This window comes from Panicum virgatum, chromosome 4K (genome assembly GCF_016808335.1).
Source record: "Panicum virgatum strain AP13 chromosome 4K, P.virgatum_v5, whole genome shotgun sequence".
NCBI classification, from domain to species: domain Eukaryota; kingdom Viridiplantae; phylum Streptophyta; class Magnoliopsida; order Poales; family Poaceae; genus Panicum; species Panicum virgatum.
Window position 1 is genome coordinate 11,357,297 of NC_053139.1, and position 17,141 is coordinate 11,374,437.

At 46.0% G+C, this 17,141-nt stretch overlaps 2 protein-coding genes and 1 pseudogene across 2 annotated transcripts; 1 reads left to right on the forward strand and 2 right to left on the reverse strand.

The window, feature by feature from the left end:
- Nucleotides 1-1,630: 1,630 nt before the first annotated feature.
- LOC120703102 lies at nt 1,631-3,743 on the reverse strand (annotated as a pseudogene).
- A 2,950-nt stretch (nt 3,744-6,693) lies between these two features.
- Nucleotides 6,694-10,151, reverse strand: LOC120703101 (indole-3-glycerol phosphate lyase, chloroplastic-like). Its single transcript, XM_039987116.1, has 7 exons — nt 8,284-10,151; nt 8,039-8,185; nt 7,677-7,928; nt 7,477-7,554; nt 7,288-7,365; nt 7,131-7,190; nt 6,694-7,030 (listed from the first exon to the last, which is right to left on the reverse strand). Exons 1-7 carry the CDS (start codon nt 8,536-8,538, stop codon nt 6,896-6,898), a joined length of 1,005 nt encoding a protein of 334 aa, XP_039843050.1. The 5' UTR covers nt 8,539-10,151; the 3' UTR covers nt 6,694-6,895.
- Nucleotides 10,152-13,810: 3,659 nt separating this feature from the next.
- Nucleotides 13,811-15,422, forward strand: LOC120703104 (shikimate kinase 2, chloroplastic-like). The gene is made up of 7 exons (XM_039987119.1): nt 13,811-13,882; nt 13,988-14,148; nt 14,278-14,360; nt 14,462-14,591; nt 14,795-14,873; nt 14,967-15,031; nt 15,122-15,422. The coding sequence occupies exons 1-7, from the start codon at nt 13,846-13,848 to the stop codon at nt 15,224-15,226; spliced, it is 660 nt and encodes a 219-aa protein (XP_039843053.1). The 5' UTR covers nt 13,811-13,845; the 3' UTR covers nt 15,227-15,422.
- Nucleotides 15,423-17,141: the final 1,719 nt, after the last annotated feature.

The following is a 17,141-nucleotide window of genomic DNA, read 5'->3' on the forward strand; positions in this document are numbered from 1 at the left end:
GAAACAGGGCCTTTTTGGAATTTTTTTTGAACTAGAGTGGACTACGGGTTGATTCTGAGAAAACTAAGGGTCTCTTTTGCAAAAAGTGAAGGGGCGGCTCAAATCCTGCTCGGATCTAGCGGATCTGGTCCGTTGGATAGAGATCCAACGACCCAGGGGCGTCTCGGCGGCTCGGCTGCAGGCGGGCACGCGGCTCGGCGATGCGGCTCAGCTCGGCATTGGGCGGAGCCGACGGTGGCGCAGGCGATGGCGGGCGGCGGCGGGCGGCGGCGAGGTCATCGGAGTAGGCCGATCTTGGCCATCCGGGGTTGGTTCGACTAGGGGTTTGGCCGAGGAGGGAGAGAGGAGCTCGGGAAAGCCGATGGAGAGGTCGGGGTGGTGGTTCGACGCGGAGGCGGTGCTCCATGATGGCGAGGTGCACCTCCCGCACTCCGACGAGCGATTACCAGCGTGTAGAGACGCAAATCCAGGGGGAAACGGGCGGGCGATGGTCGCTACCCCCGAGTGAAGCTTCGGCGGCGGTCGGAGTCAAAGGGAAGGTGGCGGGGAGGGAGATTGACGGTGGCAGCCGAGCTCGAGTGGCGGCGGCGCTGCGGTGTGAGGTGGGGCGGAGAGCGTAGGCGAGGAAAGGAGATGCGGCGGGCTCGAGTGCGGCTTTTGTAGGCCGAGGAGAGGAAACGGAGGGGCCGGCAGTGGAGGGGCACGACAGAGCTTGGTGACCGGCCATGAAGGCCATGGTGGCGGCATCCGTTATTGGAAAGGGAGGGGAAACGGAAGGGAAAGTGGGGAGGCGGAGCAAGTGCTCCACTGAGCATTGAAGGGAGTGCCGAGGGGAGAGGAGGCGGTGCGAGCGCGGCACAGGGCGGCCATCGGCGCTCGGCGTAGGGAAGTGAACCAGCGGGAGGAAGGGGATGGGGCCGACAAGTGGGGCCCACTTGGCGGTGAGAGTGAGAGAGGGTGAGAGAGGGGAGGGAAACTGGGCCGGCTCAGGGATTTGGGCCGACTGGGCCTTGCGAGAAAAGAAAAGAAAGAGAGAGAGGATGGGGGACTGGGCTGGAAGGAGAAAGAGAGAAGAAAGAAGTTTTCTTTTTTTGTAACACAAACTTCATTTGAATAAAGTCAAATTTTGAATTCAAACAAAACTGAATTTTGGGTGTTACAGTGGACCTACACATCAGCCGCACAGAGCCACCAATAGATGGGTCCCACATGTCGGGTCAGAAAAACAAAAAGGAAAAAAAAAGGCTGCAAGGTCGAGTAACATGTGCAATCACATGTGCTGGCCGTGCGCAATATATCATTTCCAAACCGATGCGGGGCAGCAGTGGCAGGTAACTCCCTGGAAGACGCGCGCTGTGTTGAAGACGATGATGACTCGAGAGAGCTAGCGAGAGGCTGATCACTGATTCACTGATAGATGCTGCCGTGTTGTTTCTCCCGGCCCGTTCGCAACGTGCGTGGGAAGTGGGAATCTCAGCGGGTATATATATTTAATTTCAAGCAAAGCCCATGATGATCATGATGCAGATAAAGATATACTTTACTACCCTAATTCCTGAACTTTCAATCTTTATTAAATATAAGCAAGCAACCTCACGATAGCACGAAATAAAGAGGGACGTACGGTTTGAGCTTAACTCACGGCTCGTTCTCATCTCGGGTCATCGATCATCTTCAACCCAGTGCCTTACACAGTGATCTGAGGGCTCGAGGCACGGTCGAAGCGAACGGTTGCTACCCTAACTAAATAAACATATATGCATACAAACAAAGGAAAATTAAAAGATCCTTTTTCTACTAGAGATGGACTGACGGCTGCCTAACGACGAACGAGAAGAGCCCTTCAGGTTACTGTAATTATTAATTATCTGGCCCTCTAGTACTAGTCTGGCTTCGTGGCAATGCGTTCTTCATGCTCCTAGCATAATCCTCCAGCCGTTTCAGCCCTTCTTGTGAAGATATTGCCTCACCCAACTGTCTCACCATTGCACTGCCAATTATCACCCCATCAGCTCCCCACTCCGCAATCTGTTCAGCAAATGCGAAAAGGTTGCGTTAAATAAACTTGACCAAGAAATTAGCCAATGCTAATTAATGAGTAAATTAAACCAGATGATGTGATATGGTAACTTCTCCTACCTGCTTTACGTGCTCAGGTTTCGATATGCCAAATCCAACAGCCACAGGTTTGTTAGTGACCTGCAAAGAAAAATAAAACAAGTTCAGTGTGTGATCAGCGAAAGTGTTGTCTAATAAAACAAAAAAAAATAGACTTTACATATTTCCTTCCGTAAAATATATGTATACCTTTTTAACCTCTTGAATGAGAGATTCGACACGTGTGCTCACATTTGCGCGGGGACCTGTAACGCCATTGACGCTCACCTGTAGGTGACGAATGAATTGAACAAGGGGATGTTATGAGCAAATTCAGCACAGGAGCTAATAAACTATCAAGAAACAATTATGGTTTTAAACGGGCATGCACTCACAAGGTAAATAAAACCTTCTGAAGCTCTTGTGATTTCCTTCATCCTCTCTTCCGGCGTAGCTGGTGTTGTGAGCAGCACCTACATGCATGCAGCCATTGTTCAGAAGATCAGTACGTCGACAAAATTGAAGCTTTCTTGGTCTCGGTCTCAGCATGGTGATGGCAAAAATGAAGAATAGGAATAAAAAGTCAGATGGATGTCGAATGGACCTACCAGCTCGAGGGTTGTTCTTCATGGCTTCACTCCTGAGGGAACAAGTGCCAGCATAAGGGAGGTCGGGGACTATCAGACCATCTACACCGGCTTCTTTGGCGGCAGCAGTGAATTCAGCCAGCCCCCACCGGATGATGGGGTTGATGTAGGAGAAGAGCACCACCGGGCACGACAGCTCCGGCGTCACCTCCTTGAGCATCGCCAGCACACCGTCTGTCGTCGTGCCGCTCGCCAGCGCGCGCGCCGCCGATGCCTAAAGTTCATTTGCACAAGGTGTGAGGCAAAGCTCGAGCGCGCCCTCGCTCGCATGCGTGGGGAGGGATCACATCGCTTGCTATGTAGGCCTACCTGGATGACGGGCCCATCGGCGTAAGGGTCGGAGAAGGGCATGCCGAGCTCGATGACATCGGCGCCGCAGGCGTCCAGGAGCCGCAACGCCTCCGCCGTCGTGGCCAGGTCGGGGTCGCCGGCGGTGATGTACGGGATGAACGCCGTCTGCGATCACGCACGGCACACCGTCCCGAAGCTCATTAAGAATCCGTACACGCAAGCTGAGGCTCTAATCTATGTACGATAGGAGTGAAAGCACATATATACCTTGCCCTGCGCCTTGATCCTGGACATGGTCTGCGACACCGACAGGCACCGCTTGCCCGCGGGTTTGGCCGGCGTCGGGGCAGGCCGCGGAGCCACCGCGGCGACTGCCTTGATGATCGCCGCAGCCTTCCTCCGCCCAGCTGGCATCTTCGCAACCGACGCCGCCCGCGTCGTGATGAGCGACGATGGCTGGTGAACTGCCGGGGGAAAAGTCGAGTTGGAGGTCAACGACGCAGCTTTGATCTTGATCGTGAAAGCCATGTCGCTAGTTACTATGTGGCACGGGACTGTCGGTCTCGCTTGATCGATCGATGATGGGAACCCAATCCGCTCGCGTGTGGGGAGGAGCCGAGCAGGAACAGGTCACCGTGGCTTGCTTGTTTCTAGTATAGTAGCGGGGGTGCTGTGGCGGGCTTGTTTCTCGAACGCTAGAAAGCTCGGGGTTCCGTGCAGTGGTTGTGGGAGGATGAGATGCTTCTCGCCACGTTATATAGGGCAGGTGCCAGTCGTCAGCGACGCGGCCGCTTATTACTATATTTGCGAGCAAAAACCATGTGGTGCTTTGCTGGTCGCGCATCACATGGTTTTAATTTGTCCGGTGCATATTTAAATTTCAATAATGCTTGCTTGTGCACGTTTTTGTGGAGATAAAACGGGAGAGGGGCTACTGCCTACTGGGCTAGAATGAAAAAAAAACTTTACAGCTCGATGACTAGATCGTTTGAAGATTGCTACCATTGCATCATCATTTATGATCAAAATTAGATATATTTCACTCTATTTTTTTTGGAGATATAGAGCAATCTGTATAGTGCAACTGGAACAATTGTTCCACATTCATAATAAAATAATTCTAACATAATTAAAAAAATACTTAGATATAAAATCATCCAACCACATTTAAGTATAACATTTGCCTTAAATATTTTGTCACAGGCAGGTACATGAACAAGGACACATTTGGTGGAATTAATGTAGTTCAGTCATTTTCATGGGTCCTCCCTCCTCATTTAACTTCGAGCCTCACATGTAGAACCATCTATGAGGGGTAAGAAAGACTAAATCTAGGTAGAAATTGTATCTCAAAGTTTCATCCTTTATAGCATAGATATTTGTCGTAAATTGTCATCGTAAGATGGGAGTCTGCACATCGAATAATGAAACTATGGCGCATGCCTAACGTTTGGCATGACGATAGAATAATTATATTCTTAGAGTTGGTGCCAATCGGGGCGGGAAATATTTTGTCACAAATTGATTTTAGAAATTAGCGAATCTTGGGCACATGCCAGCTATCGAAATGAAGCAGACCAAGTCGGTGGCATCATGTGCAATCTACAGTAATACATCGTCCTCTTTGCTTAAGCCGGTCATGTCAGAAATGAGGTACATGCATGCCGATGACATTTGAATTGAATGCTCACCTGATCGGATGCAGTAATATAGAAAAAGTCGAGACAAATCTACTTCTCTTTTGTCAACACATGTAAAATGCTTATATGCTTATTATTTTTTACTAGCTAAATCGTCGGTGTCAGCCACATGGCGCAAGCTGCGTTCAAATCTCCCAATGGAAAGATGCTCGAGTACAATATAATTGAGTTGCCAATAAAAACATTTGCAAACTATTATTAGTTGGCATACCTTAATTCTCAGGGACGCGAGCAGCGTTCAAATCTCCCAAAGATAAAATACTCGAGTACACTTTAATTGAGTTGCCAATAGAAATTTTTATAAACTCTCAGTTGGCATACTTTAATTTCCAGGGACTGCTTGTTTGGCACAGTTTCGGCTTCGATATTTTTGTATTGTTAAGATTCTATCTAGAGAAAACATTGTTAAAGGTCAACAAAAAATATCTTATTATTTGGTCCAAGGTGATGGCATGCGTGTACACACACTCCGTCTGATTCTAATAATTTTTTGGCGCCGCATAAAAAATTCTTCATTGTGTTCTTAGCGAGTTTTGTTTTTGCCAATCTGATATTATATATATATATAGATAAATTTTTGCCATCAGAAAATCGCATTGAGACTATCACAAGGATCCTTCTACATTTTTATAAAAAATAAAAGCTTAGATTTTTTGGTCTGAGCTTAGCTGGCTAGCTCGCTTTCTCGGATCAGGAAGCTTAATCGTCAAATTAAACACCAATGGAGCTTGAGAGAGAGAGAGAGAGCATATATCTGATCCTCCCTGCCAGTCGAGCTCAAACGAGGCAGCAGGATGTAAAGGTTCGGGTTCTCCAAGCGGAGTGGTGGTGCCAATGGCATGCATGTGCGCACATGTTCCTCGTGCACAGTTCGTTCTATAACATTCCGAATTTATTTGGGTTCTCTCCCTGGAACTAAATGCTAGCCGTTGATTCCTCTCTAATACCTTTTGGCCGAGAAGAAAACATATCCCATTTAGAACATGCTGGATAGTTAGGGTAGATATAACCGGTACTACTATATAGACTTAAATTTTCCAAAGATCTAAATTGGATTGGATCTAATTTTTTTGTAATGGCAGATGCGGGTAATTAAGATGGGGACATATCTAGTGCAAGCCACAACTTCGTGAAAACCCATGCAAATCATGGTAAAAAAGTTGTCTAAATTAAAAAAAATCACACATGTAGATGATATGATGATGCACAACTTTGTAAAATATCTTGTCCAAACTCGATTTCATCTGTGAGATATAAAAAGAACAAATTTCAAGCCAGGAAGTTGTCCAAATGATTTGTTAGAAATTTATTATTTTTATCTCACAAACAAAGTCGATTTTGGACAAGATATTTTACAAGATTGTGTATCATCATATCATCTACATGTGTGATTTTTTTTGATGAATTTAGACAACTTTTTTGTTGTGGTTTGCATGGGTTTTCACGAAGTTGTGGTTTGCACTAGATATGTTGCCAATTAAGATATAAATATAGGATTTAGCTTAGGCTAGATCTAGTTTTTTCAATAATAGCATACGTAGGTAACTACGATATAGATATAGAGGGTTATTTCAAGCTAATTCTTTGTAATAGCATAGGTTGATAAAATTTTAGAAACAAAGTAAATCCAGCTGCTATTATTATCAATATAACGATTACCAATTATATATATTGTTTGACGGCTAGATATTTTGCTTTTGAGAATTTGTAAAATTATTCCTCTCTATTTTAGGACCTCCACGTAAAATTCTAGAAGGCTTCAGGTGGAGGCTTTAAAAGAAGTCTCCACTTAGTAATAGTTGGGGTGTGTGTGTGTGACTGTGTGTGTGTGTTGGTCCACCGATTGTTTCCCATTCTCAGTATATATTTCATTCCAAGCCCGTGGTATGGTAATACCAAGCTATACAAATCCTCCTTCAACCCAACAGCAGCACTTCACGAAAGAGGTCAAGCCTAACTGACAAGCGAGGACTGGTATTGGATTAATAAGGATGGTGCGCTGTGTGCATGCGTACATGTTGAGGGCTTGATCAAGTAGCTAGTGACCACATATGGAAATTTTGTTGCATTTGCCTAAGACGATCGACCACCAAAGCGGAAAGGCAGCTTCAGTATTAGTGGTGCTTCCCTTTTACAGATCGTGTAGTATACATTTATATTTCATGGTAATGCATTCTTCATGCTCATGGTGTAATCCTCTAGCCGTTTTAGACCTTCTTTGGGAGATGCTGCTTCGCCTAACTGTTTCACCATTGCACTGCCGATGATAACTCCATCAGCTCCCCACTCCGCAATCTGTCCAGCGGAAAAAGGTGAGTAAATTTGGTCACGATAAAATTAGCCATTGCTTAATGAGTAAATCAGCACTGATGTGATTGTAACTTCGTTCTCTTACCTGCTTTACATGCTCAGGTCTTGATATGCCAAATCCAACAGCCACGGGTTTGTCAGTGACCTGCAACGAACAATGCAACGGCTCAGTGCTTGGCAGAAGTGTTGGCTAATGGAAAAGGGGCGGACTTTACATATCTCCATTTAAAATATATGTATACCTGTTTAACCTCTTGAATGAGAGATTCGACACGTGTGCTCACGTTTGCGCGGGGACCTGTAACGCCATCGACACTCACCTGCAACGATTGAGTAGGACCAGGAAATGTTATCATCAAATTCAGACATGGGAACTCAAACTTTCAAGAAACAATTGCGGTTTCATATATATGGACACGGCATGCACTTACAAGATAAATAAAACCTTCAGAAGCTCTTGTGATTTCCTTCATCCGCTCTTCCGGTGTAGATGGTGTTGTGAGCAGCACCTGCGTGCAGCCATTGTTCAGGTCAGTCAACAAAATTAAAACTTCCTTGGTCTCAGTCTCAGCATTCGCGATGGCAAAGGTAGAATAGGAATAAAAAATTGATGGATGGCGAATGGACCTACCAGCTCGAGGTTGTTCTTCATGGCTTCACTCCTGAGGTCATAGGTGGCAGCATAAGGGAGGTTGGGGACTATCAGACCGTCTACACCGGCTTCTTTGGCGGCGGCGGTGAAGTCAGCCAGCCCCCACCGGACGATGGGGTTGAAATAGGAGAAGAGCACCACCGGGCACGACAGCTCCGGCTTCACCTCCTTGAGCATCGCCAGCATGCCATCCATCGTAGTGCCGCTCGCCAGCGCCCGCGCTGCTGAGGCCTGAAGATTGAAGAACAATTACACGATGGGTCAGGCAAAGCTTGAGCGCGCCCGATCTCGCATGCGCAGGGTGGGATCGCGTTGCTTGCTAGGTAGTTGTGCGAGCGTGCCTGGATGACGGGCCCGTCGGCGTCGGGGTCGGAGAAGGGCAGGCCGAGCTCGATGACGTCAGCACCGCAGGCGTCCAAGAACCGCAGCGCCTCCGCCGTCGTCGCTAGGTCGGGGTCACCGGCGGTGATGTACGGGATGAACGCTGTCTGCAATCACGCACGCCACACCAAAGCTCATTGGGAATTCGTTCGTACACGCAAGCCGAGGCTACAATCTATGGATGACATGAGTGCACAGTACACACCTTGCCCCGCGCCTTGAGCCTGGACATGGTCTGCGACAACGGTAGGCACCGCTTGCCCGCTGGCCTGGGAGGCGCCGGGGCAGGCGGCGGAGCCAAGGCGGCAACCGCCCTGATGACCGCCGCCGCAGCATTCCTCCGCCCCGCCGGCATCTTCGCGACCGACGCCGCCGCCCGCGTCGTGAGCGATGACGGCTGATGAACCGCCGGGGACAAAGTCCACTGGGAGGTCGATGCAGCCTTGACCGCGAAAGCCATTGTCGCTAGTGGCTAGGTGGCACGGGATTGTCTCGCTTGATCGATCGATGGGTTGAAGCTTATCTCCGCTCGTGTGTGGGGAGGAGCCGAGCAGGAGCAGGTCGATCACCGTGGCGCTGGTTTCTACTAGCGGCGGTGCTATTGTGTTTCTTGAACTAACGCTGGAAACTTTGGAGGTCCGTCCAGTGGTGGTGGGAGGATGAGATGCTTCTGCCCACGTTTATATAGCTGCAGCTAGCAAAGTGACGGCCGGGGAAGGTGCCAGTCATCAACGACGACGCGGCGGCATGCATGCATGGGGCGCGACGTGATTGGGATGATGCGCTTCCGCATCGATCGAGCATCTTATTATATCCATGTGGAAAAAACGTGTGTGGATGCATGATTCTGTCCGGGCACATATTTAAATCACAGCCCAGACCGAATGCTTGCTTGTGCGAGTTTTGGTGGAGATAAAGAAGGAGAGGAGGCTACCGTGCTAGAATGAAAAATTAAAAAAAAATCCCGTTAGGACGGATCGATGACTTGTTTGAAGATTGATACCATTGCACTCTTTGTGATCAAAATTAGATAAATTTTTAGAACATTTTTTGGAGATATAGAACAATTTTTATTGTATAACTGGAACAATAATTGTTCCACATTCACAATATAATTATATAATTATTCTAACATAACAAAAAACCACATTTGAGTATAGTCTTCGTCTTAAATATATCATCATAACAAACCTAATAGTATAATTAAAATATAGACCCCTGCCATTCCGCTCTTTCCAAATATGCCAAGAAACCAGCGTGAAATAAAGTGAAGTCGAGGCCCTTACCCTGTTTTGTATTCAAGCCTGCACGAAATCAAGCGTTTGGACGGAATGTACTCCCCCCAGATTCAGGCCCACAGGACGGTTATATCTGCACATACTTTAGGACGGGAACAGACCAGCGGACCATCTGGCGCGTTCAGCAGCCTTTTCTGCGACGCTCTTGCCTGCAATGGCTGCTATCAGATCCCGGTACACTTGCGGGTACGTGCAACGAAAACATGGGCATTTGGTGGAATTATTTTGCTTCAGTCATTTTCTTGGGTTCTCCTTTCTCGTTAAACATCGAGCCTCATATGTGGACCCATGCATCTATGTGGGGTAAGGAAGAGTAAATCTATGAAGAAATTGTATCTCAAAGTTTCATCCTTTATAGTATAGATGTTATCGGTTTGTCGTAAATTGTCATAGTAAGATGGGAGTCTGCGCCCATCACCGCTATCTGTGGTAGTGCTGAAGAATACTGAGAGCTGCAACATCTGAACACTTGTGTGTTCTCGTATAAAGAAAAGAATAAAAAAAACTTCTGAAAAGGCCAGCACCGCCATCAGCATTGTTTACCGAAGAATGTAGCAACTATCACATAAAAAACAAGAATATAGCTAATGATTCTTTCTCCACGAACACAGAATGCAGCTTCTCGTGATAAGCATTGCATTGGTTGCTGTAACAAGCATGCTACCGTACCGGTGCTCATTTGTTAAATCATATCTAAAGTGTCGCCGCACGCCTTAAATATGCACGATCTTGCAAATGTACGAATTTCACTACATGGTTAGTTGAGAACAAACCCCAAATACTCGTCGAATAATCAAACGACTATATGGCACATGCCTAACGTGTGGTATGCATGACGATTAATTATATTCTTAGGGGGTGGGAAATGATTTGTCACATATTGATTTTAGAAATAAATTAGCGAATCTGGGCACATGCCAGCCGAAATGAAGCAGACCATGTCGGTGGCATCTTGTGCAATCTGCAGTAATACATCGTCGTCTTTGCTTATGTTTTAATAATCCAGCACAAACTAGCTTAAGCCAGTCATGTATGAAATGAGGAACATGCAATGCATGCCGATGACATTAATTTGAATTGAACGCTCAGCTCATGATAGATCTCCCAAAGGAAAGATGTTCGAGTACACTTTAATTGAGTTGCACTAGTACACAAATGCCATTTTGTCCCGGTTTCAAACCCCCCTTTCATCCCTGTTTTTGAACCGAGACAATGAATTCGGGACTAAAGACCCGGATCTTTAGTCCCAATTCCCACAACTGGGACTAAAGGGTCTAGGCGGTAAAACAAAAATATTTACTCCACGTCCAGGAGTCAAACTTGTGACCTCTTGTCTCGCGTATAGGTTTTTTACCATCCCACCTACATAGCTCTGTGACACTAGTTAGGATGCTATCATTTTAAGACAACCCGTGGAACCCCCTTTAGTCCCGATTGGTAACAAAAACCGGGGAGGGTCCTTTAGTCCTGGTTGATAGCACAAACCCGTGAAACTCCTTTAGTCCCGCCGCCACCATCCTCGCTGCGGCGCGACATTCCAGTGGCCAGGTCCTATGCGCGGCGCGACTGGGTGAAGCGGGAGATGGGGGTGGCGGCGCTAGGTTTTTAGCCACCCGTGTCACCTCTGGAGGAGTGACTTGAGGGCCCGTGGCGAAAAGCTCATTTGACGAGCATCTCTCACCTAAAAGATTTTATGTGACTTTATATGATTTAAAAACTGAAAATAAATTTGTAAATGCCTAGAAATTATTTTACTAATCAGAAAATACCAAAAAATCACGAAAAATTACTTTATGTTGTCACTTTCTTGGTTAAAACCTAAACTGATGCTTTCAAATATAATTAGACTGTAGACCTAACTACAGGTGATGGAAGGGCCAAAAAAGTAAATGAAACTCATTTTGGAGCCAAATAGCTAAGTTTAAGAGAAAAAAGGTTAAAAAAAACAAAACATAACAATTTTTAGGGTCAAGGAAATAATTCTTTCAATATAAAATGGTGGGCCACTAAAGAATTGGAAAACAGAGAAGAGACAATTAAATATTTTCCCTTCCTATCTCCCTCTCTCCTACACGTATGATAATTGATAAGAGATCTTTTACGGTGGTTGTGGATGCTTTTTAATGCCTATGAATGCTTATCGAAATTAGTAGTTCTAATTAAACTTAATTGACGAAGGGTACTACGATAATCAGTTCAACCACAGCCCCACCACACATCGTCGCCCAAAGCCCACGGATGCGGGACACCGCCTCCCCGCCGCCGCTCTGCTCTCGAGCCCCCACCGTGCCGGCCAGCCCGAACTTACACGCCGGACACCTCCGCACGCACGACCGGTCGTCGCAGCACTGCGCCGCAGGTTTGATCGATCGCGAGCTGTGACTTCCTTTGATTCCCTTGGCTCGGTCTTCCCCGCTGACCACCTCATCGTCCGGGAGCATCGAGGCGCCGGAGAACTCGAGGCCCGAATCGTTCTCGTTCACGAGCTTCATGGACAAGCTGGGGGCTCCGCGGCTGTCCACTGGTACACATTCGTATATACACCTTGGATCACCGTTGTCTCCCTCATGCTATGACGATCTAGGACGTGGGATCATCACGTTGATCGTCTGCTCCTTGGTGCTAGTGATGATCTTGACCATTGGTGGATCGATGCGCTTATGCTTTCAATTCATTCTGCACAGGCACGGCACCCGGCTGCTCGTCCCCGCCGCGGGCCTGAGCGCGGGCCGGGCAGTGTTCCTCCGCTCCCCGGCGCGCGCCGACACCGGGATCGCGGCCACCGCCGCCGGAACGCTCCTGGGCGTGGCGACCATGCTCACTGGGTCATCCTCGCCACCGACCAGGAAAACGAACGAGCCAACACAATCCACCGACTGGGGAAAGTGCCGCCGGTTGGATGAAGGACAAATCGAAACCCAATTTATCATGAGACTATAGTCCACTAAATCCTCTCTTTCAACTATACTACTCCAAACATTATTCCAACTTATATCAATTTACTATCTTACCCTTGATTAAATAAAATAATTTCAAAATAGAATTATTTAAATTATTTTTTTAAAGTTGGGCCCACCAATTTAATAGGCATATGGTGCTTATGGGCCCACCATTAAATATGCATCCGATGCCTATAGGTGCCTCTCTTTTTGCGCCTCTCGATGCTTATCAATTCTGAACCGTCGGATCGAGCCTCATAAGCCAACCATTTTGCCCCCAACTATTGTAAAAAAGTTGAATTGATAATCATTTTCATTCAATAATCCATAACATGCCTACGAGGGAACAATTAGAAGGATACACATTGTAAAATGAAAGTTGGTGAGCATGCATCTGGGAAAATAATAATAACACGAAAACCCAAAGCAAACGTGAAAGGTGTGTTTGCTGCTGAAAGGGAACAGCAGCTCGCTCACTCGCGGTGCAGAGCAGTAGTCAGCAGAAGTCATCAGTCGCCCCTCCGCGAATCTCGTTTCTCATGCGGGGGCAAATGATAAATTTCGAGCTGCATGCCACGCTCTGGCGGTGGCAGGGATGCTCACCGGCCCGATCCCGATCAACAGGAAAGTGCGCACCCTTTTCCGACGCCGAAGCGAGTGTACGCCATGTCAGCGCCCCTCGCTGGCCGCCTGGACCCATCGCATCGCGCTATTTAAAGCAAGCCCCCTGTCTGTGTTCGCCGTCAAGACTCGAGGCAGCCACCACCACTTCGCTCCTCGCCCGATCATCCTCCCTCTCGTCTCGTGCCCCCTCCTCCCTGACTCCTTCCAGTGTCGCAGGTTGCCTGCACCCGTGCCGCAAGAGCCAGCCAAGAGCAATGGAGGTGGGCGCTAGCATGGCGATGCAGTCACGCACGCCTCGCGTCGGTGCCGGGGCCGCCGGCGGGCGCCGAAGCGCGTTCCTCGGCCGCGAGAAGCAGGCCCGGGTGGGGAGCCTGCGGGTTGGAGCTGGAAGTGCCGGAGCGGCGGCCGTCGCTGTGCGGGTTCGCGGGACCAACCCCGTCGCCCCGCTGCGCTGCGTCAGGGCATCTCGAGGTGAGCTTTAATTTCTTCCGTCGAATTGATGTGAATTTAAGGACTGGATCGATGGTTCCATGTCCGTTCAGGGTTTGGTTTTGTGCGATTTAGGAGGTGGTGGGCGTGCGTATGGCATTTGATTTCGTTTAGAAAAGAGTCATTTTGGGTTGTTGATCATCAGTTGGAATAAACGTTGTGGGTTGGTGATGGTTGGCTTTGGCTGGGTCAAATCCACAACCTGGAGACTCAAATTGACTTTCGTTATTCCTCATCTCATGTAGGCAGTGAGAGCTTGCATAACTCAGTTGGCGAGGCCCTCTTGTTAAAGGTAAACAAACAAAGTCCTAGTATGAATTAAATCAAATGTGCCACCGTAATTTCCTTGCTTTTAGGCCATGTTTGTGAATTGTGATGTATATTCCACTGTAACTGCAGAGGAAATCCGAAGAAGTTATGTTCCAATTGAATGGGCGGTGCATTTACCTAGTGGGTTAGTTCTGAACTTCTGATACTTCTCTATTGAGTCTTGACCAATTTATATATTGATCTGTCCTCTTCGCCTCATCAGGAATCAATGAGTGAGTTCTTACTGCAGGAATGATGGGCTCTGGAAAGAGCACGGTGGGAAAGATATTGGCTGAAGTTCTGGGCTATTCATTCTTTGACAGTGATAAGTTGGTAGAACAAGCAGTTGGCATGCCTTCCGTTGCTCAAATATTTAAGGTTCATAGTGAAGCGTTTTTCAGAGAGAATGAGGTAAATGCTCGCTGAGTTTCTATATATTTTCTTATGTAATTCATTGAACTGTTATTCTCCTTTTAGTAATGAAAACCGAAAGCCTTATGGAACGACACTTCCATGTTCCTCTGCTTTCCCATGTTGCAGAGTAATGTCTTGAGGGATTTGTCCTCAATGCAGCGATTAGTTGTTGCAACTGGAGGTGGTGCTGTTATTAGGCCAATCAACTGGTACTAGAATAACTTAGGTTTTTCTGGTCTTGTGAATTGAACTTGTTGTTTGTTCTCAGCAAAATAGTAATTATGATTGCTTTCCTTTTTAAAAAAAACAGGAATTACATGAAGAAAGGTCTATCTGTTTGGTTGGATGTACCTGTGGACGCACTTGCAAAACGTATTGCTCAAGTGGGGACTGCTTCTCGTCCTCTCCTAGACCAACCATCTGACGATCCATACACAGCGGTATTTATTTTCATCCTTAAAACTATTATGTTTTAGTTTTTCCATAAGACAGATCCCAACTGTAAGGTTAGTCAGGCACTCAGGCTTCCTGCAAAGACTTGCAATGAAAATACCCTTAGCATTCCATTTACTTGTATCTTACTACGTGCCCTATTGTCTACAATGGTTAAAGTGCACAAAGAGCTGAACTAAGTTTGCTTCAGGCTTTCACGAAACTGAGCATGCTTGCGGAGCAAAGAGGTGAGGCTTATGCGAACGCCGATGCAAGAGTGTCTCTTGAAGGTACTATTCTCGTTCTATCAATTTTTGCCCCCTTCATGATCTTGTTCTATGACATATACTAAGTATCTCATCACACTATGTATACCTGTGCAGAGATCGCAGCTAAGCAGGGCCACGGTGATGTTTCTAAGCTGACACCGACTGATATCGCCATCGAGGTATTGTACCATCATTGTTCAATTGACACACTACAACGTGGTCACAGTTCATGTATTTTTGCCCTAATCTGAAACCATTCTGCATTTCAGGCGCTACTCCAGGTTGGAAACTTTGTCAATGAACATCCCACAATCCATAGCCAAGTGGGCGACTTGCAAGTTGATTCACATAGCCGTAGGGTCCAAACCTTGTAGAATTTCGACCATGTGTAGCAATAGAATACAGCCACTCTAAAGTATTTGTTTGTTCTTCATTCTGAAATCTGGAAAGGGATCATAGAATGAAAGATACCCTACCTGCAAAAGGGTGGACTATACAACAACTGATGGATGGAGCTAATGAGAGAAGCTCCACGGATGAAAGAGGTTTTTACATGCTGGTTTTCGGCAAGCTTTCTTTGCTCCGCGGAGCCTGTTTATTTCAGAGACAAGAACTTTTACAAAGTTCACATAAACTTCATGGTAAATTGTTTGTTTTTTCCTTTAAATCTGAGCAAGAAAGCAATGTGTAAGGAGATCATTAAAATCTCTCCGATGTAAACCAACTATATTTACAAGCACAATAATACTAACAAATGATAGATAAAATTTCCATCCCACCTCATTTCCCGTTCCCATCATCCATATCCCACTACCCAAACGCCAAAATTGATTTTATCCTAGTGGAAGGGGAGGGTTTTGGCCTGGAAATGAGTAACGAAACGACATGCCGCTACATGTGGGTGCAGTTTGAGTAATTTGTGTGTGACACTACCTCCATATCTATATACCCATGTTTGTACATTGGATATCCAAGCAATAATGAATCATTAACTTATCAATTCTTTAACTGCCGTCTTCCTTGCAGAAATATAAATACGACATTGAAATTACACATGAGTAAAATACTACAGTGGTATCAAGTGCGCTAGCAGATTTATCTATGATATTAAGAAATACAAATAGTGATCCTCCAACCAAAGCGTACCTCTATGAGCCCTCACAAGAAAAGGGGACCTGCTCACTGCCCGGCACACAGATTGTATCATCACTGAAGATCATTTTCTAGTGTTAGGGAGAGAATTGAAGTACTATACTGAATGTTAGAAAATCAATTGGGTTGCCACTGACATCCTAAAGGAGGATCCACGTGCCAAAGAAACTGAACGACATGTTCAAAAAATTATTGAATTTAAAAATATTGCATGCAAATTGCCATACGCATTTACCAACATCAAAGGTGTCACAAAATCATTACCTGTCGCAATAAATGTGCTAAAGAGAATAGAGGTACCAAATAAAATTATTCATCTACCATCTCAAAAAAAAAGAAGTACGACGCGCACCAGGAAACAGAGGAACTAACTCCTATGAATAGGTAAATCCAGCTCAACCTCAAGTTGAGAGACACCAAGTGGACATACTAAATTCACCTCCCACATCAATTGTGCACCCAAATCCTACTCCCACATCAACAATGCACCCAAATCCTGATGATGAGACATCGGAACACCTTAACAGTGTTGTATTGAAAAATAGTGAACAGTCAAAAGGGGTATAAGGAATTTGCACTAATTATATTGATTCTAGAGAATCATATAATAGAATGACTACAATTGTAGATGCATATTTCATGACATCAATTGCCGACAACCTTTAAAATGATCCAGATCCTAAATCCATGAGAGAGTGCAAGAAGCGCTTGAACTAGAACAAATGGAAGGAGGCAATCAAGGCGGAATTGGCCTCCCTCACAAAAAGAGATGTATTCTCTCATCAATAATACCTACACATCCGAAAACCTTTTATATGTGTTTCAAATTGGTTTTTACCTGGAAGTGGAATGAGAATATTGAGGCAATGAGATAAAAAGCAGGCTCATATCATAAGAGTTCACGTAGAGGCTCGGCATTGATTTCAATGAAATTTACTCTCTAGTAATGAGTGAAATTACTTTCCAATATTTAATATCTCTGATATAAAACTATCTATCTATGTAGTTGATGGATGTTGTGACTACATACCTTTTATTGGCCACTTGATCCAGATATGTACATGAAGGTTCCCCATGGAGTCTCTATACCGAATTCGATCGCAAAGAGCAACATGTATTGTGTAAAGCTTAAAAGAT

Excerpts from the sequence above, each read along its gene's own strand:
- LOC120703101 (XM_039987116.1), bottom strand. The coding sequence starts at position 8,538 with ATGGCTTTCGCGGTCAAGGCTGCATCGACCTCCCAGTGGACTTTGTCC. Across the intron at positions 7,555-7,676 it reads TGAAGAACAACCTCGAGCTG|GTGCTGCTCACAACACCATC; the intron begins GTAGGTCCATTC and ends GGCTGCACGCAG. Across the intron at positions 7,366-7,476 it reads CTGAAGGTTTTATTTATCTT|GTGAGTGTCGATGGCGTTAC; the intron begins GTAAGTGCATGC and ends CAATCGTTGCAG.
- LOC120703104 (XM_039987119.1), top strand. The coding sequence starts at position 13,846 with ATGTTCCAATTGAATGGGCGGTGCATTTACCTAGTGG. Across the intron at positions 14,592-14,794 it reads CTGACGATCCATACACAGCG|GCTTTCACGAAACTGAGCAT; the intron begins GTATTTATTTTC and ends AGTTTGCTTCAG. Across the intron at positions 14,874-14,966 it reads TGCAAGAGTGTCTCTTGAAG|AGATCGCAGCTAAGCAGGGC; the intron begins GTACTATTCTCG and ends ATACCTGTGCAG.